General features: G+C 58.7%; 1 protein-coding gene across 6 annotated transcripts in view; it reads right to left on the bottom strand.

Annotated features, from left to right (window-relative positions):
* Positions 1-11,169: 11,169 nt before the first annotated feature.
* KCNJ12 (potassium inwardly rectifying channel subfamily J member 12) overlaps positions 11,170-26,980 on the bottom strand; it is a 56,575-nt gene continuing 40,764 nt past the window's right edge. For 3 of the 6 annotated variants that reach the window (XM_070226665.1, XM_023653698.2, XM_070226664.1), the window contains exons 2-3: positions 21,700-21,817; positions 11,170-16,175 (exon numbers count right to left, since the gene is read on the bottom strand). In XM_070226665.1, coding sequence (XP_070082766.1) covers positions 14,831-16,120 — 1,290 coding nt within the window. In that variant the 5' untranslated portion in view covers positions 16,121-16,175; positions 21,700-21,817 and the 3' untranslated portion in view covers positions 11,170-14,830. Of the gene's footprint in view, positions 16,176-19,703; positions 20,306-21,699; positions 21,818-24,548; positions 24,754-26,980 lie in introns of those variants that run through there. The other 3 variants (XM_023653700.2, XM_005597857.3, XM_070226667.1) reach the window with 3 other exon arrangements.

Here is a 26,980-nt window from a genome sequence, read left to right as displayed (position 1 = left end):
AACATTTCATATTTTTATTTGTTTTCTGTTTAAGGGGAAACTCCCATAAAAATTCTCCCTAGAATAGAATTTAAAGGGAATACTTCTGTTTTATAATTTCTCTGTTTACAGAGAAATATGTTTGATCTTATTTATATGGATCAGTCTATTCCTCCTTAATATAGAGTCTTAAAAATTTAAGCTGCATTTATAAAGATCTCAAATTACATTTGAGATGACAGCTTTATTTTTGTTTGTTAAATACTGCTGACTAGATGTCTGTCGCCCACAGTTGGATGAAGAAGCTACATTCCTGGCAGCATTATCAGTCGTAACTAGTTTAGACACACTTTGATAGCTTATCTTCCAAACGACATTCTCTTTCGACAATAAACTCTGTGAATGCAGAATTTAGTAAATAATGCAATCTAAAGGGAAAGAATAAGCTCAAAATTGGTAATCTCAATAAGATACTCATTGTGTATTGCTGTGTATATTATCCAATCTGACTCCATTGTACCTTCCATAAAATCAATTTTAGGCAGATTTTTGCTATTTTTCCACCCTCGTTTGAATAACTTAGCCATGCCCTCTGACACCTCATTGCTGAGAAAGACCAGGAAGCCTGAGTCCTGGTGAGAACAACAGACCCGTTTGCTCATGAAGGCTGAGTGGACCTGCTCCAGGCCCGGGAGCTGGGTTAATTAGCCAGATGCTCAAAAACCAACAAGGCAGGAAAGCCTTGAGTTCATTTCCGTGCTGTCCACAGACCAAGCAACACAGTCTGGGGACTAATGTTGTCCTGCCCTCTGCTGGCTCCAGCTGGAATCCCTTGTTTAGTTCTATTCTACAGAGAAATTTTATGGGAGTTTCCCCTTAAACAGAAAACAAATAAAAATATGAAATGTTTGATGTATATACACAGTCACATTCAAAGAACGGAAACTGTTCTGACCCCATGTGAGATTTCAGATCGACATTGTTTTGCCCTTTATGTCATTTGAACATCATCACAACTTTGTCACATTTCACCCAGAATCTAAGATTCACAATTAATAGTGCCTCGGGCATGACTCCTTCTGTGGGAGTGGCTTCCCCACGCCCTTGCTGTACAGGGAGCCTTAGGGGCAAGCTAATAGGGTGACTCTTTCCAAAGGCAGAAACTATGCCACAGGTGACACAGCCACACAGAAGTCCAGCTGACAGTCATGGCAGCCCAAATGTTCTCCGTGATTCTGTCCGTGCAGGAGCCACAGAGCTTTGACCTGCTTCACTGGGGGCACCCCAAGAACACGCACATGGGAGCACACGCACACGCACTCAGGGGCGACACAGAGCGCTTCCCCACCAGGAAGCTCAGCCTCTCCCAGGACTCACTCGTGGCCCAGACAGAGCTGTTTGTTACCCCCGAACAGTTAAAGTGCCATCGACTCTGAGTCCCCTTTCTCTGCAGGACGTTCTCCCCCACTGAGATTCTCCCTCTTAGGAGAGTGGCTGTCGGCTGATGTACTGGCAGGCTGCCTCCCAGCCACAGCCCCACCGGACACGTGTGGTCCTCACTTTCCAGGTGCAACCAAAGCAGGCGCCTCGGGGAAGGCAGGCGTAAAGCCGGTGAGGGCTGCCAGGCCCAGCTTGGCTCCGCCTGTTGACAGGCACAGTCTCGTCTGTAAGAGGCGGGCTCCTCACTGGGCATCTCTCCAAAGCCCGGAGCAGAGGAGTGGGGGCACTCCTTTTAAGTCAGTTTGGTCAAGGGCCAGTCAACCGCTTCCAGGAGAGGGGGGGCGAGGGGGCTTCGAGGGGAGGATTACTACTGACGAGTCCACTTTCTCTAACTTGGGGTAAAGTGTAACAGTCAGAAATCAAAATTGTTCCTTAAGTCAGAAGTTATTGTCAGTTAAATGTTTTTTCAAGAATTCATTGTGCACTTTAATGAAACTATGATCAATATGAGCCCGTAATTCATAATCCGTGCACATTTATTCCTCTTACCAGGCTTAAAGTTTACTTTTCCTGTCATCCCCCAACCCGCTCCCCGTCTCTGCAGCCCCTCAGCATGAGGTTGACACATCTGGTCCCTGAAGCGTGACCTCAGGGCTGGGGGAAGAAGCCCTGTGGCACCACCTCTCCTGACTGTGGGGTATCACAAAGGTGGTGTCACCCCAGTGCCCTGTCTGCCCTGCAGAAGCCCGCCACTCTCCACGCCTGCCTCTCTCCTACGGCATCCTCCAGGGATGTCTATGAGGCTAACATCTCATGATCATTTGGTTCTGTCCACACCCTGCCGACTCCCCCGTCTGGATCTTCAGACCTGATCTCTCCTCCGAAATCCAGACACGTTGACCTCTTTATGTATGAGTTTAGTTGCTTTTCTTTCCTTTTACATTTCTTAAATAAGATATAATTGCCCTAGATTCATCCTTTGTCATGTAGCATCCTGCGAGCCTTGACAGAATGCACGCATCTTTGTGACCGTCATTACGATCAAGGTATAGAATGTTCCATCCTCTCCGGTCCCTCCTCCTCCACCCTGCCCCTGGCAACCACTGATGTGCCCCCGCTGTGGTTTCGGCTTTTCTAGAATGCCGTGCAATGGGGTCCTTTGGGGTTTGGCTCCTTCACTAAGCAGCGTGTCTTCGGGCTGGGTTGTGTCACATCACGTGTCGACATTTGTTCCTTCTCACAGCTCAGGAGGGTTCCGTCGCGTCTCCAACTTACAGGTGAGGGGCATTTGGGTAGCTTTCTGGTTTGGGCGATTACCAACAAAGCTACTATAAACAACCACTTACAGGTTTTTGTGTGAAAATGAGTTTTCATTTCTCTGGAGCAGCACCCAGGAGTGCAATGGCGGATCTTATAGTAAGTGTATGTTTAACTTTGTAAGAAACTGCCAGACTGACTTCCGCAGTGGCTGGGCCATTTATCGGCATCTTAAAATGTCCAGAGATGCCCTCCCTCTGGCTCCTCCTGTGGTCCTCCGCATCCACCTGGCGGCTCACACAGAATCAACAGGATCAGCCAGATACCTCTGTGCCATCGTGGGCCCCCTCAGCCAGGCTGCACATGGAGCCACCTAAGCCAGCCCCTCTCCCCCCTGTTAGCCTGCCTAGCCCAAGTTCCCTCCGCTTTCCCGCCACCACCTGGCCTGGCTGTGCCACTACCTGCACAGAGTGCCCTTCTTAAGAAGTCCACCATTTCACAGGTCTTCCCTGCTCCCACCACACCTGGAGTCAGCGGGGCCCATCCTGAGCTCTGGCCGTCCCTCCTCCCATCTGGACTCTGTCCTGTCTCTGACCGGTCCAGCCACCCTGAGCTCCCTTCTGCTCCTCCAGCCCAGACTGCCACTCCTGGGGTGCCTGTCCCAGAACAGTGACGAGAGAGGAGGGCTGGTGCTCACGCAGCCCCTCTGCACGTTGCCCCATCTCTTCCTCAGTTCGCCCTCACACTGCTTTGTGATCAGCAGCCTGTTTACAGAGGAGAGAGCTGAGGCTTCCTGGGCCGGGGGCACAGAATGAGTGACAAGGGGAGCCAGGTTCACACCCCGTAGTCAGTCTTCAGAGCCCATTTGCGCTCTCTGGGTGGTTTCAGGGCCGGCCTGAGGGCCCCTCTGACTGCTCTTACTCTCTGTCACCCACCGGGTTTGTAGCATCCGTAGCATTCATCACTGCTGGGCCAGGCACGGAGGGAGCGTGGGCCCACTGAATGAATGAAAGCCACGCCCACCATCCCTGCCTCTGAGCGGGGGCCACCTGGCTGGCAGACAGCAGGACACTGCCTCTGAGGCTCAGCAGAAGGTTCAAGAAATGAGCCCAGCCTGGCCTCCTGTGGTTGGAACTCCACGGGTGGGGACCTCCTGGCCGGTTGGGCCACAGGGGCCTGTCCCTGGGAGGGCTGGGCGCACTCATACCCCGAGCAGGGCTGCTCAGCAGAGCTCACAGACACGCCTTGGCCCGTCTGGCCCCAGGGCTTCTCCCAAGGGGGCCCAGCAATTGGGGGCTGGTTCTGAGTAGATGGGGTGGGGGCACCTGTCTGTGCTGAGGGATTCCTGGGAGGGCCAGAGCCCGCGGCCGGCAGCCTCATCAGTGTCTCAACACAGCAAGGGTCTTAAATGCCATGTGCCCCTCGCCTGCACCAAACCCCAGCCCCTCCAGCCTCAGCGGGGGCCCACCCAACTCCAGGTGCCCCTCTTCACCCCTCTGGTCATCAGCTCACCTTCCGCCTCCCGCTCCAGCCCAGCCTACCTGGTCCACCAGCCTCCTCGCCCCACAAAAGCTCTGTGCCCAGGGTGACAGCTCCTGACCATGGCCAGCTGGAAGGGCAGGACGTTGTGGCCTCAGACAAGTCCCTCACCTCCGAACTTTAGCTGTGAAGCCCGCTCTCCGCTGGGCAGGACACATGGACACAGGCCCGCCCCTTGTCAGACCCTCCCTCCTGCTCCAGGCACTGCCTGTTCTCTGAGCCCAAATCCAGCCACCTGCTCTAACAGTGTAAGTTCTGCCCCCGACACTCAGTCCCCCACCTGCTCCCCACAGACAACCACTGTCCTGACTTCTGTCAGCGTAGATTGTTCTAGAGCATCACATGGATGGACCGAAGCAACAGGCACCCTCTGTGTCTGCACTCTTTCATTCAGCGGGTGTCTGTGAGAGTCATCCGCACTGTCGCATGCATCAGGGGCTATTCTTTCTCACTGCTGTGTAATACTCCATATACTGTTATACGCGTGTGTGTTTAGTGCATGCATGGGTTTGTGTGTATGAGCTTGCCTGTGTAGTTGTGTGTATGCATGTGTGGATTTGTGTGTGTGTGTTTGTTGGTATGAGGCTGTACCACCTTTTCAAACATTTTCTACCCAGTCAATGGGTTCACAAAAAAAGTGGTTGGTGTCTACAGAAGCAGTCCTCTCTGTGCCCCTGCCATCCCACACTCATGTTCCACTCGTGCTGTAGACACCTCCTCATTGAGCCCATGGACACCTTTTCTCTGGAGCCCTGAGGCAGCGAGAAGAAGCAAGAGGCCTCAGAGGTTGCCACTATTGTGCATGGCTATGTGGGTTGTGAATGGCACCTCTGGGGTTGTGCAGTATTCGACCTGTGCAACTGTGCTGCTCCAGAGCCTGACCTGGGGGCCCTGCTCTGGCCCAAAGCTGTCTCAGAGCTGCAGCTCAGCTCAGCCTCTGTGCTGAACCTCAGCAGGGAGTAAGAACGGTCCTGGCCTCAGTGCTGACCTCAGCATTCATTGATCCAGGAAGGGGAAGGAAGAGACCGGAACACTGGACCCACACAGCCTGGCCCAGAGCTCAGGCCATCAGAGAGCACCACTCCTCGTGTGTGAGGTTGCATATGGGGAAACTGAGGCTCGGGGAAGGGTTGCAGCTGGAAGAGTAACTCAGGGAGGAGTGGTTTACTCCTTTTGTCTAGCCGAATTCTCAGCCTGCGGGAGCAGCCTCCATGCAGACCCTAACAGACCCATCGGGGTCAGGGGGCCCACGCCTCCCAGCCCCAAAGTCCGGGGGACTCTAAAGGTTTGCCCAGGCAGAGAAGGGCAAGAGGTGAGCAACCTGCAGTCATCCAGGTCAGGGATGACAGTGGCAGTGGGCTGGAGAAACACAGCCAGGCTCCAAAGCGATTTTGGAGGCTGAAGCAGCCAGGGAGCTGCCCTCGAGCAGGCGTGAAGGACGGAAAGGGGCGTCACAACTGCGGGCAGAGATCTGGCTTGAGCAGCCCGCTGGAGCGCTGGCCCATTCCTTCTGCTCCTTGAAGCTCAGTTTCCTTCTCTGAAATGCTGTTGAGATGCTTTCTAAGTTCTCACCATCCTTTGAGTTATTTATCACTGAGCTCGCCCATGTGCATGCGTCATGCACATGTTAATACACTTCTCTTGGTTTTTCTCTTGTTAATCTGTGCTTTGTCAGTCTGATTTTCAGGGCCCCAGACTGAGAACCTAAGAGGGTAGAGGGAAAAAGACTTTTTTCCTCTTCTACATCAGAAAGGGGCTACCACAGCTTGGCACCTATTTAGGGAACGCCAGCCACCTACTCTCCCACCCGGAACAGAGATGAAAGCCAGGGCTGGGGCCTTAACTCACAAACCTCTGGGCTCCGTCCCCTGGCATTACAGGCCCTCTCCCCAGACCTAGAACAGTGGTTCTCAAAGTGGGAACCCCACAGCGCACAGCATCGCTTGGGGCCTTGTTAGAGCAGCACACTTCAGGGGCTGGCTGGCTGGCTGACGCAGCAGTTAAGTGCTCACCTTCCACTTCGGTGGCCCAGGGTTGGCTGGTTCGGATCCCAGATGTGGACATGGCGCCGCTTGTCAAGCCATGCTGTGGTAGGCGTCCCACATATAAAGTAGAGGAAGACGGGCACGGATGTTAGCTCAGAGCCAGTCTTCCTCAGCAAAAAGAGGAGGATTGGCAGCAGATGCCAGCCCCGGGCCAATCTTCCTCAAAATTAAAAAAAAAAAGAACAGCACACTTCAGGCCCACCCCAGGCTAGCTGAGCCAGGAAGGGAGGCCCAGCGAGGCGAGGTCAAAGAAGCCGCTGGGTGATCCTGACACAGCCACAGCCCACAGCCTGTTTTTGTATGGCCCTCTAGCTAAGAATGGGTTTGAAGTTTTGTTGTTGTCTTTTGGGGGGTTTTTGCTGAAGATTTGCCCTGAGCTGTCATCTGTTGCAGATCTTTCACTTTTCACGTGTGAGCCGCAGGGACAGCACGGCCACTGACTGACGAGCGGTGTGGGTCCTTGAACCCAGGCTGCTGAGGTGAAGCATAAAGGAATTAGCCACCAGGCCACCAGGGTTGGCCCAGGGTTGTGGTTTTTAATGACTGGGGGGGAAACATCAAAAAAAAGGTAATATTTCACATCAAGTGAAAATGATATGAAATTCAAATTTCAGGCTCCGTAAGTGAGGTTTCCTGGCACACACTAGCCCTGAACAGCTAGTGGGTTCCTGGCGCCCGTCCGCGCGGTGGCGCCTCCCGCTGCTTTCCCGTCTCAGCAGGAGCAGAGCCTCGGCTTCAGCAGAGACCTCACAGCCCACCAGGTCGGAGCTGGTGACTGCCTGGCCTTTGCAGACAGCGCTCACCGGCCGCCCAGCAGCGCGAGCCGACTCCGAGCGCTGGCCATGCGCAGCCTGCACCGCCCCTGGGCCGGCGCACCGGACGGAAACCCTCACGACCGCACACTGCGCAGCCTCGAGGCGGTGCACGTCCCCCAGTTGATGGCCGGAGGCCGCGCGGGCAGCACTGCCACCCCGGCTTCGCGGGGCCCTGGCAGCCAGGCCAAGCTCCTCCCCGGGGGCGGCCGGGAGCAGCGCGGCGCGCAGGACTCCCGTCGGCGGCGGGTGTGCCACAAAGTATTCGTCCGTGCTTTGACGACAGCGATTCAGGAAAACGGATTTCCTTTGCAACCTGTGTTTTGTTTCATGTGTTTCAAAATGTCCTTCTGAGAAGCAGATCGCAGCACAGGAACTGTAGGAGCCTCTGGGCAGCGGCTTGGCCGAAGCCAGGGTTTCCCTGTGCAGAGCCCCGACTCCCAGCCCCCGACCCCTGCGGCAAGGCCCCAGGCCACTCCCAGGACAGGCCAACGTCCATTCTACTGACCTCTTACTTCCCTGTTCTCTTACGTCTTGCGGCAGCAGCCAAAGATTGACTGAGCCCCTACTGGGCACCGGGCAGTGGTTGTTCTGGGTGCCCAGGCCCACCGGGAACAAGGCGGACAAAAGTCCCCACTCACGGGAGCCCGCCGTCCCAGGAGGTGATGCCTGCCGCGTGGCTGGCGCCAGGCCTGGGAGAGGCCACATGCCAAGAACCGGGCGGGCCCTGCATGGGGTACTCCTGTGCTCTCTCCCACCCCAGGGCCTTTACTTGTGCTGGCCCCTCTCTCTGGGAAGCTGCTCCCCACATCCCTGACAAACACCTACTCATCCCTCAGCTCTCAGAGGAAATGTCACTTCCTTGGAGGACTCGCCTCGGTCCCTCCAACCAGGCCTCCCCTGGCTTTGCCCCCATGGCACCCCATCTGTCCCACTATCACTCAGGGATCGCACTGTATTGTCATTGTTGGTGCACAGGCACGGGCTTGTGCCCCACCTGACCCTTTTACCAGGAGGAGCCCCAGGCTCCCAGCTGCTGTGTCCCCTGCTAATGGCTCTCAGGTGCCCCTTCTCTGGAGAACAGTCCTGGGTTGATAGGAGCCACCTTGCCCTAAAGTGGCCAAGAGGCTGCACCTTCCCACTCCCTGGGGTGGCAGCAGCCAAGGACTGACACTGAAGGTACAAAAGCACAGCCGCTAATGTGGGGCGGTCCTCGGTGCTCTTCCTGCTCCTGAGCTCCCCCAGGATCAGGCCAGGCCAGACGTCACTGGACCCACGGCTGCCCTTCCGCTTCTCTCCCGCTTCTGCGCCTCCCCCTCGACTCCCCGCAGAGCCTCCCCCAGTGAACTGTGTGCACACCATCCCCTGTGCAGCCTCTGCTTCTGGGGGACTCACCCTGAGACGCATGTGGAACATCTGTCCCCCTGGGCCCCGCGAACGAAAGCCCCATGGCAGGAGCTGGGCCTGTCCTGCTTCCACCAGGGCCCCAGTGCCTGAAACAATGCCCAGCACAGCGGTAGGTCACAGATACATGTTGAAGGAAGGACTGGAGCTCCCACTTCTCATACAGGGAAACTGAGGCCCAGAGATGGCCAGTCACAAACATTTAAGGGGCAGAGGCCAGAATCCAGGCCTTCCAGGTCCCAGTCCAGCATTGGGTGGGGAGGGCCCCCTTCTGTGTTTCCTTAGCAGCACCGAGGAGGAAAGAGGGCAGGGGATCCAGAGCCTTCAGTGGGCTCAAATCCCCTGCAGCACGAAGGACACCCCCCACCGCCGTTCCCAGTTCTACTTCAGCTGCCCCTGCCCCCAGGCTGGGAGGCTCTCTCCTCGGTGTGGCTGGGTCAGTGGGAAGGGGATGAAGGGGCTGGAGGTTAGGGAGGTTGGCAGACCCCTCTCCGGGTGGCAGCCCCCAGGACCAGCACACCACCCACCAGACAAGTGGGCAGGGAGCACACACTGTCCCCTGCTCTTGGCCCTGGACCAGCAGTGAATGAAGGAGATGACAACCCCTGCCGTCCTGGTGCTCTCGACACTGGGCCAGGGAGGGTGACGAGGCAGATCCGAGGGGTGGGGGTTCCAGGCAGAGGGAACAGCATGTGCAAAGGTCCTGGCATGGGGAGAAAAGTGTGGTGTACTCAAGGCACCAAAGGGAGACAGGGTACCTGAAGCAAAAGGGCCGGAGGAGCAGGAGGGAGAGGAGGAGCCGGCACGGCAGGGCTGGAGGGAGCAGGACCTCAGAGGCCGGGGAGGCCGCTGGCATCTTATTCTCAGTGTGGCAGGGAGCCAGGGCAGTCTCAGGGAGAGGGTCATGAGGCCTGACTCCACTCTGGTGCTTGGCAGACGGTGGGCTGCAGTAGGATGGGGTGTGCCCTTTGAGGCCCCCTCTTCCCCCGGGGAACAAATGGGCAGCTCTGCTCTGCCCCTCCACACAGAGGAGAAGCTCATTTGTGACTCCCTCTCCAGTCATGGGGGCCCCCCGACAGGAGTCGGATTTTGGGAAGAATAAACTGGGGGTGAGTCCAGGGCAGGCCCCTGGCTGGGCTGTCCCTCCTGCTTGGGAGGGCGTCGGCATCTGGGTCAAATGATATGACATGAAGGCCACAGGAGGGCTTGGGGGCCTGAGGCCTGGCTCAGATGCCAGCTCAGATAACTACCCTCCCAGTGACTTTGCAAGTCCCTTAATGTCCTTGAAACTATTTCCTCTGAAACAGGTAAACCCACATGTTAGACACCTCAAACCTCAATCTAGCAGGCGCTCAAACCAACACTCCCCCGGAAGCCCCCACACCGGCTCTGCCGTCTAAAGCAGACTGAACTGGACACATCGCAGCCCTGGGGAGGCAGGCAAGTGCAGGGGAAGCGGACCACTAGGACATGCACGGACCTGGAGTCAGGCCTGGCCTGTCTCCCAGCGGTGACCTTGAGCGGCCGCATGGTGCCCCCTCCACCTCCGCTGGCTCCACCCCCACCCACCCCCCCTCCCCCAGGGCAGGACAGGGGACCAAGAGAGTCCTGAGCTCCCCGATGGGAAGTTTGAGCAACAAAGACTGACCCACGCTACCCGGGCCCGGCCTGCCAGCGCAGTGGGAGCCACTCTGGGGCATGGGGGAGGCCACGACCCTCTAGCCCCACTTGGCTTAGAGGCTGGTATTGGGGTCCCAGGGAGGGCTCCAGGGCCAGGGGAAGGGAGCTGCCCCAGATCAAGCCAACCACCTCCAGGGTCCTCCCTCCCTCCAGGTCCAACCCAAGGGGACATTCGCCAAGAAGCTTTCACGACCACCCAGCGCCCCCGCCCGCTGCTCCGCCGTCACCACCCAGGCCTCTGGTCCTGGGTCTGGAATCCTCGCCTGAACCCCACAGAGTGCAGGTCCCCCGGGTCCTTCACTGATGCAGAGGAGCTCTCCACATAGGGACATAGTTTGGGCAAAGGAAAGAATTCACTCCCTGTGGACCTCTGCCAGGAGCCCTGAGACCCTGGAGCCCAAGCCCCGGAAAGAGATGAAATTCTCCGTTCCCCAGAACGGGCTGTGCGTGGCCTCCTGCACGTGCTACACCCCTGCCAGCAGCACCGTCTGCCCTCTGTCCCCCCTGCCCCCCAGCCTCAGCCGGGAGAACAGCCCTCCAGTTCCTAGTCGCCCCGCCAGGCTGGAGCAGGGGTCTTCACACCCCACCCAGGCCTGGCACAGCAGTGGGAACCAGGGCTGCGTCTGGTTGGAGGCCTCCCCCGTCTGCCAGTGCCGGGAGGGGCTGCAGCCTCCCGCACTCAGCACGAGCCTGCACGGGGAGGCGCAGGCCCAGGGAGGACAAGGCAGTGGCCCCGAGGTCACAGGCCTGGGGAGGTGTGACATCCAGGACTGGAGGGTGGTCCGGCACACTCGGGCACCTGTGGGAGAGGATGTGCGGTCACAGGGGACTGCGGCTACGTGTGCCAGGGTCTGTGAGGAGGCTGCATCCTGTCCTCTCACCCCAAGCTGCTGCCACGTCCCCCTCCCCTGAAGAGCTGCATCGCTGGAGGACGTGGTGGCTGAGGGAACACGAGCTCCCCGGCATGCACTGGAGCCAGGCAGGGACTTTCAAACACACACCTGCACACGGTGGCACGCAAAGAGATCAAACGCATTTAATGTCGTCTAGTCTCATGGCCTATGTCTTTAGATAACGCTCTGTATTGGACATAACATGAAAATTCTCCAGTTTTCTCATTTAAAATAGATTTGACATTCTGTGGCCTCAGGGAGGGCAGACACCCCTGTGCAGGGGCCTCCTGCCCACCAGGCCCCCCCTCGCCCTGCGGGGACGCACAGCGGGCAGGGACTGCAGCACAGCACCAGTGGGCACGGGGGCGGCCGGAAGGCACACATGGGGTGCACATGGACACCACCCCCACTGACATTTCATGCACACACCTCTGGGACCACACATGCTCACACAAGCGCACACGCACTGCCCCCAGGAGCCAGACCCCATCCCGCTCACGGAGCCTGGCGCAGCTGCCGCCCAAATGACCACATGGACATCCTTGTTCACAGGGCACGCTCACACGGCCTCCTACACGCAATCTGTGTGCAAGCGATCACCTTGGATGCTGTGTCCTCACATACACGTGTGGATGTCACCTCATGCCCAGGTGTGTGGGAGCCTCACGCTGGCCCACGGGCTCTGTGCACGCCCACATGGACATGGTCAGAGCAGAGGGCCAGTGGGGCTACTGCCAGGGTCCACAGCCAGAGTCCATCATTGTGTGTGTGCCCAGCCTCACGGCCTGGTAAACATTTAAACCAACGCCCGCATATATGACACACACACACCCCTATGGATTTCGTGTCACTATACACAGAACTGTGCATGTGTGTATGTACATATCACGTATACGTACTGTCGGCCCAGACTCACACATCTAGAGATCATCGTATGCACACATCTGTACAACACCCCCATGTACGATGAAGGCACACGTGCGTTCACTTACAGGCAGAGCCGTAATTGCACACATTTCACTCACACACAAATGGCGGCTCCACACACTGGTGCGTGCACACTCACACTCACACTTCTCCCATACAAGCAGCACAGCGTCCCGGGGGTCAGGTGCCGTCGCCACGTCCTTGGCCACTTCGACCTCCGCACCTCCTGCCAGGTGGGCGAGGGCGGGAGCAGGTTAATACACTCACCTGCACGGCACACAGACCACACACCACATACACACACATACACACTCACCAGCCAGACAAATGCACGCACATGTGCACAAGTGCTCCACACTCACCTGTGCTCAGCACACACACCACACACAGCATACCACACACACAGTGGGTTAACATGCTCTCCACACACGGGCACACGTGGCACACACGCACACACTCCCCAGGGACCACAGGATCCTCCTCTGCAAACGCTCGGCTCCTCCCAACCGCCCTCCCGTTTTCAAGTGCACTAAAGTGGAAGACGATTTTGGTCTTTAGCACAAGCAATAAATAAATAAATAAATAAATAAACAAACAAACAAATCCAGGGAGGAAAGCAGAGGGCAGGAGGGTCTGAGATGGCAGCACCTGCCTTTGGCGAGAGAGGAAGGGCAGCTCGCACCGCTCCCCGACAGGGCCTGGTGCAGGCCTGGGAAGGGGACAGACCCGAGCAGATGTGCACCAGGGCCTTGGGGATCCTGGGCCCAGGGCTCTGCTCTGGATGGGGTGAGCGGAAGTCTGGCCCACCAGGCCCTGGAGAATCTCTGGCTGCTGGGCAGAGTGCAGCGCAGGTCTGCATGCCAGCCCTGAGTGACCAAGGCCCCCTCGTCCCTCCCTGGGTCAGCCTGACGCTCTAGGAGGGGATGGTGGGTGAGCGCCCACACGGACTCCACCCCAGCCCCAGCAGCCAGTCCCCAGCACATTCTGAGGAAGGGCTGTCTCGGCCTGCCTCGCGCTGAGTCTTCTTGGCCAGAAATCAGGGTGAGGGCTGCGGCTAGGGCCGGCGCCTGGAGTCAGGCCTACCTCCAGGCTCAGGCAGAGGTGTCTCTCAGAGGGGACTGAGAGCCTTGCCAGACCCTCCAGGGCCAGGTCTCCAGTTGCCATGAGGGCTGGAGGAGGAGGGGAGGGGCAGGAGGCCCCAGCCCAGGCCCCGGGCCTCCCTCGGCCTCCTGAACCCCACCTACTTGCTGCATGACCTTGCACACTGCCTCAGTTTCCCCACTTGAGGCAGAGTCCCTAGCACCCTCTGGTTGTGAGCTGTCTCAGGGGTACCGGTTGGAGCAGCCTGGGAGGCAGGCCGGGGAGACACGGGCACTCTACTGACTTTCTGACGGACCTGGTCACTTGGAGGGACAACATTCTTGGCTGTCCAGGGAAGGACCCCAGCTCCCTCCAGGGTCCAGCCCTGCCCGCTGTCTCCTCTGCCAAGAACAAGCCCATGCTGGGCAGCCTCGACCTCCTGACCAGGGTGCCTGTATGCGCGTGCCCCTCCCGGCACCTCACTGACTGCTCGGGGCCTTTCCCAAGGCTGTTCTCTGCAGCTCAGCCGCAGGGCAGTCCTTGCCGCCACCCCCGCCCCTGCTCACCTGTGCTGCCCCGGGTGCAGGGGGAGAGCCAAGTCGGCCTGGCCTCTGCAGACCGAGGGGTGGCAAGGACTCCGCGGCGGAGCTGGGCGCAGCGGGAAGGATGGGTGAGTCCAGTAAAAACCAAAACAACTGGAGCCTGGTGGCTCGGGGGCTCTAAGGCACATCTCCCACTGAGGCCCCGGGTGGATGGCGCTGATCCTTCCCGTTCGAGTCTGGGAACAGGCTTCCCTTCCCACGGAGCCACCCACCCCTGCATTTCCCAACTGCCCCTCACTGTGGAAAGGGGAGAGAACACTGGGCAGCAAAGGAGAGAGAAGAAAAACAGGAGAATGGGGGTGGGGGGGGAGGGCAGACCCTCCACGGCAGGCCGGTCCCATATCCGGCCCCATATCCGGCCCTGAGATGCACCTCTTAGATACAGTCAAACTTAGAAAGCTCAAACTGGTTTTTTCCCAACCCCACCCCACATCTATGACACTGGAAAGCTTTTATTACCATCACTAACGTGGTCTCAGTTTTGCGATCACAGACGGAATCTACACCGCCCGTGAGCATGAAGAAGCACGGTGAGCACTGTGCTTGCCCCGCAGGCCGCACCACCCAGCACCCCCACACACACCCCGCCCGGCCGCCTTCGGGGAGGAGAGGCCCATCCAGCTTCTGGGAACCTTCTGGAGCTTCCATCCAGCTGCTTGCATCCCGGCAGACCAATGGAATTCTAATTGTCCTCTTTTTACCTCCAAAAAATTAAAAAATTTTTTTCAATCACGTTAATTTTTTTCTTTTGTAAACAGCCTCACTCAAGCTAAAGTTGAGAAAGTCAAAACCCAGTGTTTCTCCCCAAGTTAAACCCAGAAGGCGCCCTGCAGCCTGCAGCCTCGGCCCACAGAGGCTGGATGGCTGTTGAGCTGTTTCCGGGCAGGCTGCAGCTCTATCCCCAGGCAGAAGCCCCTGGCTCCTGTGGCCTGGCCCCCAGGAGGCCACCTCCCTGCCCTGCCCCCGCTCAGGCCTCTGAGGCTGGGTGCTGCCTGCCCCAGCCACCCACTCCTGCCAACCTTCCGAGGCCATTGTGAAGAAACGTAAAACATCTAGAACACTACTGAGTCTGCAACCGGGGCACCTGGCCCGTTCTGCTCCAGCCCGGAGCCCTCCGGGGACGCCAAGCCTCCCCCTGGTGGGGCGGATGCTGCACCTTGGCCAAAGGCGGCTCAGATCTCTGACTCCCGTCTGTAGGGCCGCTGCTCAAGGGTGCCACTGATGCCGGCCTGGGCTCTGTCAAAGTCGTGCCTAGCCTGAGGGCTGGGGCCATCCTGGTCTGCGTCCGCCTCATCCTCCTCGTCACGGCTCAGGAAGGCCAGCTCATTCTCATAGCAGAAGGAGTTGGCGCTGGGCAGCAAGAACTTGTTCTCCACCAGGTCCTTGGCGCTGCAGCGGGGTGTGGAGGGCACCTCATAGGTCTTATGAAAGTGTGAGTAGTCAATCTTATACTGGTTCTTCTCCTCGAAGAGGACGGGCTCGAAGCGGTGGCCCCACAGAATCTCGTTGGCCAGGTAGGAGCTTCGGGCCTGTGTGGTCATGGCCGTGGCCTCCACCATGCCCTCCAGGATGACCACAATCTCAAAGTCATCCGTTTCCAGGTCCTGCCGGCTGATGCCAAACAGTGGGCTGGCCTCATCAATCTCATGCAGGATGGTGATGGGTGACACCAGGAAGATGCGGTCAAGGCCCTTGTCAAAGCCGACATCGATGTCGATCTGGTCCAGCGGGATGTACTCACCCTCCTCTGTGACCCTCGGCTTGATGAGCTGGGCCCGCACATGGGCCTCCACGATGTGGCTCTTACGCAGGTTGCCCACACGCCACATAAGGCACAGCTTGCCGTCGCGCAGCGCCACCACGGCGTTGTGGCTGAACAGCAGAGTCTGCGCCCGCTTCTTGGGCCGGGCCATCTTGGCCATGATAGCGCCGATCATGAAGGAGTCAATGATGCAGCCCACGATGGACTGCGCCACCACCATGAAGACAGCCACCGGGCACTCCTCTGTCACGCAGCGCAGCCCGTAGCCAATGGTGGTCTGCGTCTCGATGGAGAAGAGGAAGGCTGCCATGAAGCCATGGACCTGCATCACGCAGGGCGTGCGGCCGTGGCCCTCAGGAGGCTCCAGGTCACCATGGGCCACAGCAATGACCCAGAAGATGATGCCGAACAGCAGCCAGGAGGCGAGGAAGGCCAGCGAAAAGATGAGCAGCATATAGCGCCAGCGGACGTCCACGCAGGTGGTGAACATGTCAGCCAGGTAGCGCTGTGACTTCTCGTCCATGTTGGCAAACTCGATGTTGCACTGGCCGTTCTTCTTGACAAAGCGGTTTCGGCACCTGCGCCGCGTGTGCACCTTGCCATTGCCAAAGCCGTTGGCACCTGACATGGTGACCAGGTGCAACCCGTCCTCTTCTGATGACACGATGCTGTAGGGGTTGGCCCGGCCAGCTGCAGTCATCCCGGGGGCGGGGGGACCCCAGCTCACCCCCAGGCCCTCTCGGGGGGTTCAGCTCCTGCAATAGAGGGGACAGCAGAGCTGGGGGAGGGGCCACACAAGCCCATGCCTTGAACCCCACCCAGGGCCCTCAGGCATGGCTGGCAGAACTATCAATCCCAACTTACCCACAAAGGAGCTCCTGATCCTCCCTCCCACCCTAAGCCAGCCCCTCACCCTCCTTCTCAGCTTGGATAACTGCCACTCCAGCCTCCCAGGAGCTCTCCATCCTCCCAGAGCTCCAGCCAACATCCTGGACTCATCACCTCCTCTTACTCCCACACCACGGGCTCTGCTTTCAAAATATATTTAGGACCCAACTCCTTCTCCCATCCTCACTGCCTGAGTCCTCGTCATCACCCACCTGGACCAGCATGGCAGCTGCCTCACCAACACCCCTGCCCCAGCCCCAACCCAGGCCCACAGCAGCCAGGGGAGCCGGTCTTGTCCTCTGCTCAAAGCCAGAGTTCCTGCTGGCACCCACAGGGCCTGTAAGAGCAAAGCCCGAGACCCCGTGGATCTCATCTCCCAGCCGTCCCGGGCTCACCCTCTGCTCCTCAAACCTGCGCCCCCGCCCCGGACCTCTTCTCCCAGGCATCCTCCCGCCACCTCACCTCCTTCAGGCCTTGGCTGCAATGCCACACAAGCATCTCCAGAGGTCTCCTGGTGCCCTCGGAAGATGGGACACCCAGCCCAGGTCCCCACTGTCCCCCCACAGCACCGACCTCTGACCTATAACTGTAGTAATAATAACAGCAATAATGCTGCACTCCCCCCTCCACCCCCCACGAGACCACTGGCTCCCTGGGCCAGGGAGTGTGCGGCTTTGTTCACTGCTGTTTCACTCGCCCGCAGGGCCTAGGACAGGGCCTGCCCTCACGGACACCCCGAGTGGGGCCCCACAGCCCCCCGGCAGGCAGGCCCTCCACCCCAGTGCGCCCTCTGTCAGCACCCATGCGCCAGGACCTCTGCCTGCCCGTGTCCAGCAGCAGCTGGGAGGGGGCCCATGAGTCGGCGCCCTGGGGAGTCACTGACCGGTTGACCTCAGCCCAGGGGCTCCCCCAGCCCCGCCTTCCTCAGCCCTAACGAGAGCAACGGGCAGTTCTAGCCACGTCACGGTCGTCGGCCCACCACACACACTCTCACACACACGGAACAGTCCTCGGGCACACCCACAGCAGCACACCCGCCGCCAGAAAAGCCCTGCTCCCACAGGCGGCCATGGGCACACACAGACTGCCGGCCGCCCCACCCCTCGTGCCCTGCTGGCTCCGAGCCCACCTGCCAGTGCCAGGCTGAGGCATCTGAAGGCAGGGAACATGGCCCCGCCTGGCCCTGTGGGCACTGAGGCCATCTGGCCCTTAGCATCGGGGCTGCGGGTGCTCAGGACTTCAGCCTGTCTCACCGGGGCTGGGCTGGAAGGAGGGGGAGGCCCCAGCCAGCCAGCCAGCCTGGCCAGGGCACTGAGGCGACGGGCATGCTCCTCCCCACCAACGGGGACCCCACACACCCCCAATCCCCATCAGGCGGCACTACAAAGTCAGAGCTGGACAAGGCTGGGAGCCCTCGAGGCCCGGAGGGGAAAGTCCCGGGAGGCCGGCAGGAGCAAGGAAGCAGGCAGCCGCCTACGGAGGCTTGAAACACGGTGGCCCAGCCGGACGCGGCAGCGCTGCGCTTCAGCCTGGCCTCTGGGATCAGGCGCAGCCGGAGCCTCAGAGGGGCACGACCTCTGACACCTGCTCCAAACCTGGGAGACGGGCGAGGGGGAAGCCTACATGACCAGCCAGGCTGCGGCGCCCCCCAGGTCCTTCTCAGTCGCTGGGTGCTGCTGCACTGCCAGAGCTGGCACAGACACGCTGCTTCGGCTCTCACCGCCTGAGTGAACCAGCTCACCGCCCACGAGGCAAGCGGGCCAGACACATCAGCAGATGCTCTGAGGTCACACTCCCAGCAGCCCGAGGAGGGGGCTGCTATTGTCACTTCTGCTCTCTGAATGGAAGTTCACAGAGGTTAAGTGACTTCCCCAAAGCCACACAGCCAATAAGCAAGAGACCTGAGATTCGAACCACTTTTGTCCAACGGGAGGTCTCCCACCATGGGACCCCAGGCTCTGCGGGGACCTCTCCTCATGCTGTCATCCTCCCCCCACCACTGCTCCAGCTGACCACCTCACCATGGACCTGAGGAGCTGAAGCCCAAGGCCGTAATGGTGGATGCTGCTTCTGCCTGGCCGGGAGGCAGGGAGCCGGCAGTGGTGGGGACCCCGGGCACTGTGCTGGGAAGATGGTTCAGCCCAAGATTCCTGGACCCTACAGGGGGAGGTGGCCAGGGCTGGGGTACTCAGATGCCGGCGGGAGGCCGCCAGATGGCAAGGGGCGGGTTTGTGTGGCCTGGAGGCCTTGAGGGATGTCCAGAGGGTCCTGGCTGCTCCAGCTGGGGCTCCGAGCAGGTCGAGGCCTGCAGGGAACAGAATTGCAACAATCAAAAGCCAGAGAGCCCTTGGGGCCAGCCCAGTGGCATAGTGGCTAAGTTCATACGCTCCACTTTGGCGGCCCAGAGTTCACAGGTTGGGATCCCGGGCACAGACACGGCACCACTCATCAGGCCAGGCTGAGACCGCATCCCACATAAAATAGAGAAGGATTGGCACGTGTATCAGCTCAGGGTCAATCTTCCTCACAAAAAAACAACAAAAAGCTAGAGAGCCCAGCCTGGTGCGAGGCTGCCGGGCAGGTGGGGTAATGCAGCAACTCCGGGCGCCTCTGCCTGAGCTGGGCACCCAAGACCCACCCAGACCACATCACAGGAGCCTGGGAACACCCTCTTCTGTTGACATTCCTCTTAAAACCACACAGAGAAATCAACAATGTTACACTCACACCCCAATCCCTGTTTCTCAGAGCTGAAAACTGGAACTCAGAGCCAAGTCACTTGTCCAAAGTCACCGAGAAAGTAAGCAACAGAGATAGAGCTGGACCCCGGGTGTCGGTCCACCCTCAGCCTCTCGTGCCCCATTCTGCTGTGTGTGTGCATGCATGTGTGTGTGACACTAGGGGCGTGGGGAACCCCTCACGGGCTCTTGGTGAATACAGTATCACAAAGAAAGACCCAGAAGAGGACCCATGAGTAGAAACCCCAGCACCACAAACTTGACAAATGTCCCAGGGACACTCGTGCACAGAAACACCAGAGTGGCGAGAGTGCCCCACAGCTGTGCAGTCTTTAAGGGCTTGATTTAAGAAATGTGGGACAGCCTCCTCAGCAGCGGTGTATAGGCCTGTGTGGCCCGTGCTCAGTGGGTGCACATGGGGGGATCAGATGAGAAATGGGATCCGAGAATTCGTTTTGCTAGAAGAGGCTTTAGCAAGCAAGGAGGCCGGCTCCCATTCTACAGGTCGGAGGGCTGAGGCTGAGACTCATGCCGGCTCACAAAGCGAGTCATGGGCCGGGACGAGAGGGTGAGGACCACAGGACCATCGTCAGCCAACCCGAGCCTGGCCAATTGGGGTCCCAGGCATTGCTGGGGGGAGGCGTTAGAGCACACTACCTGGGCTGGACAGGGCGACACCAACACCGGAGACGGGAGCGAAGCACACCAGCGGGCAGAGCACAGGCAGTGGAGAGCACAGACCCAGGGTCCCTGAGAGGCGGCGGAGCTGTCACGGCCCTGCTGGCCACGGCCTGCAGACACAGCCACGGCAGCCAGAGCTGGGCTGGGGGCTTTTAGAGAGGAGCGACCATGCGATCCGAGGGTGCGGCCCCACAGTCCCTGGGAGGGGCCTCCGGATGGAGCAGGACACCCCGTGCCCAGTCCCTGAAGCTCCGGGCACCTCAGGTTTCAGTGACATCCGGGAGGAGACCAGGGCGATGCCTGGCTCACATTCTCAGATGCCAAAAAAGCACTGACTAGAAGGACCAGTGGAGGGACAAAGACACAGGCCCGAGGGGGCTCTGGGGCCCCTTCAGCGGACGAGCATAGGAATCAGTACTACCGCGCAGTTGCTGCCAGCCGGCCTGTGCGAAGAGCGCTAATGAACTCACTTAATCCCCACAACAACATTATGACTATTATCCCCATTTTCCACATGACAGTCGGGCAGCCTGCTCCACCCTGTCAGGCTTCTGCTCCAGGCTGCCGCCCAGCCCGCTTCCTCAGACCCCGGAGCTCCAGCCACTCCCAACAGGAGCCCTGTGGACAGCATGGCCACACCCCCTCCTTCCTCACTCCCCTCAGTTACTTCCTGGATCCCCTCCCACTAAGCAGCCTGCAGGGGACCTTGTCTTGGCAGCTCACAGGCCTCGGCCCCACGCAGAGCCTCCCTCCAGATGTCCGTAGCACCGCGGGGCCTCCCCTCCCACCCCTCCCCTCCCACCCCTCCCCTCCTCCTCCTCTCCCCCTCTCCCTGACTATGCTCTTCCCCCCCCCTCCTCCTTCCTTCTCCCTCCGTACCTCCTCCCTGTCTTCATGGGGGTCCCTTGAAAGCCTGGCCACTTTCCCAGTCGCCCCAGCCAGAAGCCTGGTCTCCTTCCTCTCCTTCAGCCCCCTTATCTACTCCCTCACCAGGCCCTGTGTATTTTAGCCCCTGAGAAGCTATGTACCATCCCCTCACCCACAGCCACCCCCCTGTCCAGCCCACGCCTGTCTGAACACAGCAACAGGCTCCTGACAGGTTTTGCTGTGGCGACCCACCACTCCATGTGGTCCAACTGCCAAATGGCAGCTAAAGGGAATATTTAAAATCCTCCCATCCATCAGGGACCAGCTGAAGGCCACCATTTCCATGAAGCCCTTTTGGGATTTTGGAGTCTCTGGCCCTAGGCTTCTCCTGTTAGGACCAGAAGCCGCTTTCTCCCTTGTGTGAGAGTTGGTCTTGCCCAGGCCCCACACCTGGCCCTCCTCAGAGGCCAAGAAAGGCTGATGCAGCCTGGCACAGAGAAGGCATCTGGGATAGGCTCACTGACCAGACAAAAGGATGAAGGAATAAGCAGCCAAATAGAGGGATGGGTGAAGAGATGGATGGATCAATGAAAGAGGAAACAGATATATACAGAGGTGGGTGGTCAAGCATAAGGATGGATAAACAGGACTGGCAGATGGGTGGATGGCTGGTGACCAGAGAGATGGATGGGTTAGGTGGGTAGAAGATGATTGGATGGGTTGGGTGGATGAATAGGCGGATGGATGGGTGGGCAGGTAGATGAATACATAGATGGATGAATGGGTGGAGGGAAGGATGGATGGGTGGTTGGGTGAGTGGATGAAAGGCTGGTGGGGGTGAGTGAATGGTTGGGAGATAAGTGGATACACAGATGGAAAGATGGCTGGATGGGTTGGTAGGTGGGTAGATAGATAGATAGCAGATGAATGTGGAGATGTGTGGAACCAGTGGATAGATAATGGATGAATGAGAGGTCAAATAGGTTGGTGGATGGGTGAGTGGGTAGATAAAGAGATAGACAAGTGGGTGAGTGGGTGCACAGATGAGTGTTTCGTTGAATGGATGACTAGATGGATAGGTGCACATCAGTGACCTCAATCTTACCTCTTGAATCCTATCTTCTAAGTAAGCTGAGCGGACAAGTGGCTGTCTTCAAGGCTGCATTAGCAGTGGCTGCCATTTCCCAGGCACCAGGCAGAGAGGAATCAGTCACTGGAAGCCCCTAAAGTTAACAGAGCAAAGCCAAGTTACTGTCGATGGTGTCCCTCTCTTCGGAGGGGCTCAGAAGTCAGAAATTTCCACAAGAACTCATATTTCTGCTTGGGCCCATGGGAGGCAGAGGGGATCTCCAGCCCACACCTCTGATGCCCTATACCTTTGCAGTAGGTGAGCCTGTCCTTAACCACCATTCGGGATCAGAGAAGGGCAGAACAGGACAGGTACCCAGAGAAAACAACAGCTGATAACAACCAAGTGCCTATGCACGCCAGACGCTGTGGTAGCTGTTTTACAGACGTCAACTCATGTAATGCTCACAACTCACGTAATCCACACAAGGTTGGAACTATTGCTGTTCCCATTCCAGAGAGGTAGGTAATGTGATAATTCTCCCAAGACCACAGAGGAACTCGGGCCCCCAGCCTGTGCTCCTAGCCACCACCTGCAGAGCCTTCCTGATGCCAACCACAGGACCCAGCTGTGGTTGGAGAAACAGATGCATGGATGGATGGATGGATGGATGGATGGATTATGGATGAGTAGGTGGGTGTGTGGATGGATGGGTGGGTGGGTGGGTGGATGGATGATGCATGTGTAGATGGACAAATGATGGATGGATGGATGGGTGGATTATGGATGGATAGTTGGCTGGACGGGTGGGTGGATGGATGGATGATGGATGAGTAGATGGATGAATGATGGATGGATGGATGAGTGGGTGTGTGGATGGGTGGGTGGGTGGGTGGATTGATGATGGATGTATAGATGGACAAATGATGGACGGATGAATGGGTGGGTGGATTATGGATGGATAGTTGGCTGGACGGGTGGGTGGATGGATGGGTAACTGGGTGTGTGGATGGGTGAGTGGGTGGATGCATAGGTGAATGAATGGATAGATGAATGAGGTAGTTGGGTGAACAGATGAGTAGATGGGCGGATGGATGCCTATATGGATGGGTGCACACTGGTAACTTGTCAGAGATTTGCCTTGGGCACACACACATCCTATGTGGTCCCTACAATCTCCAAGCCTCAGTTTTCCCATCTGTCAAAGGGGCCCCCTGCTTTCCTCTCCAGTGTGCTATGAGGACCAGGAGAGAATGTGGTGGGAAGGGGCTCTGTGAATTCCCAGAGGCAAGCCAACTTGAGATCCTCTTCTCACTTCCCCTACCTCCCAGCCACTGGGGCCATGAAGCCCCACCCTTTCACAGCCCAGGCTGGCTGTAATCCACTGTCACACTGGCTTTTCTGGCTGGGATCAAGGAAACTGTTAGTGAGTCACCCCCATATCATGAGCCTCCTGGGGTAGGCGACAGCAGTGGGTTTAGAGGCACAAAGATGTGGGTTCAAGTCCCAGCTCTGCTTCTCACAAGCTGGGTGACCTTGGGTGAGTCACTTCCCCCCTCAGGGCCTCTGCTCACTCTGGCAGGGGATGGCCTGGTGGTACCTCTTCACCCTCCAGGCTCTCACCCCACAACTCCCAGTCCTCAATCTCCTGCTTCCTCGTCCCTCTTCACTCCCCGAGCAGCTCCCGCGAACCCTGCAACACCTCTCTCAGCCCTTCCACTCTCAAAACTGACAGGGAAATCGAGGCTCAGGGAGGCTCCCTCACAGACCCACACCACCCAGCTGGGAACCTCCACGGCCAGGACATCTCTGATCATCCGTCCTCCCCCTCGAGGGGGCCCACACTGTGCCTGCCCAGCCTGCTCAGTTCCCAGTGTTGGCTGTTCCAACCTTCACAGCCCCACCTGCGGGGAGAGATGCTTCTCCCCAGTGGACAGACGGGGAAATTGAGGCTGAGAGAGGCTAAGCCACTTGCTCCAGGTCACCTGGAGCTGGAACTCTGAGCAGAGGCGGTGTCACAGGACAGTAGGGAGCAAAAGGTTAGGGAGAAGGGGCAAGGCTAAGAGGGATGGACAGCCTGCCCCTCAACTTCCTGTTGCTCACTTGGCCTGCCGGCGGCTCTCCCAACCTCACTCCTGACTCCCTGTTGCCTGGAAAGTGCTTGCTGCAGACCCACAGATCCAGTCGGATTTGTTCTCACCCCTGAGGAAGGCAAAATTAGCTCCATTCTACACAGGGGGAAACTGAGGCTCAGAGCAGTGACTTGCTCAAGGTCACAAAGCCACTGGGTGAGTGGCAGCTGGGAGACAAAAACCCAGGACTCTGGCTGCCCTGCCCGGTGCGCCCCTGCCACCCTGCAGTGGCCGCAGCAGTCCACGAGGTGAGCTCAGCCCTCTGAGTTCACTAGACACTGCCTTGGCTCACGGGCACAGTCCTGATGGGGCAGGTTAGGGCAGGCAGGGTTTGCACATGACAGAGGGGTGGCCCCAGCCCAGACGGGCTGGCCTGGCCCTCAGTCTGCCAGCAAGCAAGGGCAGGGCCTGGGCCAACAGGAGGCTCCCTGATCCTCGGGCAACCGGGGGCGGGAGAAGGGGGCACGGCAAGCACTTCCCGTCCTGAGGCCCTGCTTCCTGCTCCTGCTGGCCTCCCCACCGATGTGCCCCAGGAAATTCATGTGGTGAGGGAGGTAGCCCTGGGTGCCAGGCCTGGCTCAGCGGGACTCCGGGAGGCAGCAGCTGTCATGACCATCGTCCCTTTGCAGCCCTCCCTGGAGGGGCCAGCGAGCCCCTAGTCCCGCACTTGAGGGCTGGTCACCCCCTGGCTCACTGCAGGCACTTCCCTGGGCCTTGGCCTCCTCATCTGCAAAATGGGTGGACCCCACCTACCTTAGGAGGCTGTGAAGAGGGTAAACCAAGGCCCTGTCCCCGTGTCTGGCACACAGCAGACCTGCGGTAGGTGCCAGGTACTCCCAGTGTCCTCAGAGGGGTTTTCCAGCTCGGACAACCAGCAAGGGCAGCTGAGAGCAGAAATGGGGATTCCCGACGGGATGGGAAGCTGGCGCATCCCGGACCCCGCCCCCCCCCAGGGCCCGTGTGGTGCTTTCCGAATGTACCCAACAAGCAGCGAGGCAGGGGAACCCTGGGCTCCGCCCCCAGGGGCCCAGCTGCCCAGCTCCTCCATGTGGATGCCCCGGCCGGCAGGCGGTGTCAGTGAGTGCTGGCCACAGCAACCACAGGTGACCACGACCCTCAGGCCCCTCACACTCCTCGACCTGCAGACAGGGGTTAGGTGCACTGACCCCAAGGAGGGGTGGACATCTACCCTCTGAGCCCTGAGGTGAAGCCAGGGCAGGAGGTTCTGGCCCCCAGGGTGGATGACAGGTCACGCCAGCCCGTAGGGAATGTTTCCAAGGGTATTTTTATCTTGAGAACATCCTTCTACAGGGGGCGGGGGCAGGAGGGAGACAGTGTGTCCTTGGCCCCAGGCCCCCGGGAGCAGCAGAGGACAGAGGCCCCTGGGTGCCCTGGGTCACAGTGGCCATCACAGACACAGGCCTATCCCTGCACTTTGTTGCATCCCAGAAACACGTGGGACCTGGAGGGTCTTGGGGTTTTCCTGGGGCTCCCAGCTCTGCTCCAACTCGCTGTATGACTTGGGACACATATCTGTCCGTCTCTGGTCCTCCCTCATGAATCAACCTTTCCTGAGGGCCTATTCAATGCTGGGCTCAGCTCGGCACCAGGGACTTGGAGAGGGACCAGCAAGCACCTGCCCATGTGGGGTGCCCTGCTGGGCAGGGGAGACAGGAGGAAACCAGCCACTACCAGAGGCTGGATCCAGCCCTGGTCAGAGCCCTCAGAGCCTCACCCTGGCGGGGGCAGGGACCTGCATAGAGGGAGTAGCAGAGCACAGTGAGGGCAGCCTGGGCCTGACTGCAGCACAGCACAGCGAGAGGAACTGAGAGGCCACAGATTGGGGTCTGCTCTGCACACACGGGGCCTTGGCACGGCCCTCCCCACCCCTGAGCCTCCCTGTGCCTGTCTGTAAACAAGGGGGCTGGTCCCGCCGGCCCCACAGTCCAGGATCCGAGGGATTCGGGGCTGAGGGCGTGTAGAAAGACGGGGGCACAGCTCCTCAGCCTCAGGACAGGGGGCAAGGCGCACTGAGCGCCTGCACACAGGTGCCGGGGCCAGGGCATTACAACGACAGGTGAAGAACCCGAGGCTCTGAGAGGCCCTGGATGTCACTGCCACGAGTTTGGACTTGGTCCCAAGGGTGACGGGGTGCTGAGGAAGCTCTGAAAGCATGAGTTCCAGAACAAAACGGCTCAGGTTCAAATCTTGCTTCTGTTCCTTCCTGTGTGACCCTGGGCAAGTCATGTAATCTCTCTGAGCCGGTTTTCTCACCTATAAGATGAGATTAATAATGGCATCTATCTCTTGGGGTCATGACTGGGTTTCAGCAAGTTAATCTATAGAGGTGACCCAGCTGGACATGTCCCGTCACCACAGCTCTGAGCCCCTGACTCACTCCGCAGAGGGTCAAAGGCCAAGGCGGGCCTCAGCCGGCGGCCCTCCATGGAGGAAGGAATGAGCAGATGGCCAGGATGGGGAGGAGCCGCCGGGCCGGCCCGGGACAGGGCTGCCCACTTCTACTACAAGCTTCAACTTACTTCCAGGCTCAGACAGTTCCAAAGCCCCAGCATGCGCACAGGAGGGCAAGGGCCTGCGAGAGAGTGACAGGAAACGGCTGGACAAGGAGGACCAGGAGAGAAAGGGCTGGAAAGTTTGCCAACATAAAAATATTTATGATGCTGTTTATCAAAACCCGTCGTGAGCAAAACAACAGGTAAACGACAAATGTTCGTCATGAAAGGGATTAATGTACTTCACTTGTAATGAGTTCTTACAAATCAACAAGAGAAAAGGACACAGTAGGAGCGCGCGGAGGGCCAGGGCTGGGCTCCCCCTGAGGGCCGCGTGATCCTCAGCAAGCACAGCTCAGGAAGGTCCAGACTGCAGAGCCTCAGTGTGGGCTGCCTCTGCCTTCCAGAACTCGAGGCGTCCTTCAACAAAGGATGCCTCCTCCATGAAGCCTTCCAAGACTTCCCTGGGTCCCCTCCTGCTCCTTGCCAAGTCCCCGGTACCTGTTCCTTGGACCCCTGGAACCAAGCGCCCAGCTTCTGCTGGGTGCCTGGCATTGCATCAGAGAATGTTCTGGGTGGGATGGCCCAAGCATCTTTGACAGAGGAGGAAATAAGGCACAGAGAGGAGCACAGCCGTGTCCGAGGCCACCAGTGTATGAGCCACAGAGCTCA

This window comes from Equus caballus, chromosome 11, assembly GCF_041296265.1.
Source record: "Equus caballus isolate H_3958 breed thoroughbred chromosome 11, TB-T2T, whole genome shotgun sequence".
NCBI classification, from domain to species: domain Eukaryota; kingdom Metazoa; phylum Chordata; class Mammalia; order Perissodactyla; family Equidae; genus Equus; species Equus caballus.
The sequence above is the reverse complement of the archived record's forward strand: the minus strand, read 5'-3'. Positions and strand labels throughout refer to the sequence as shown.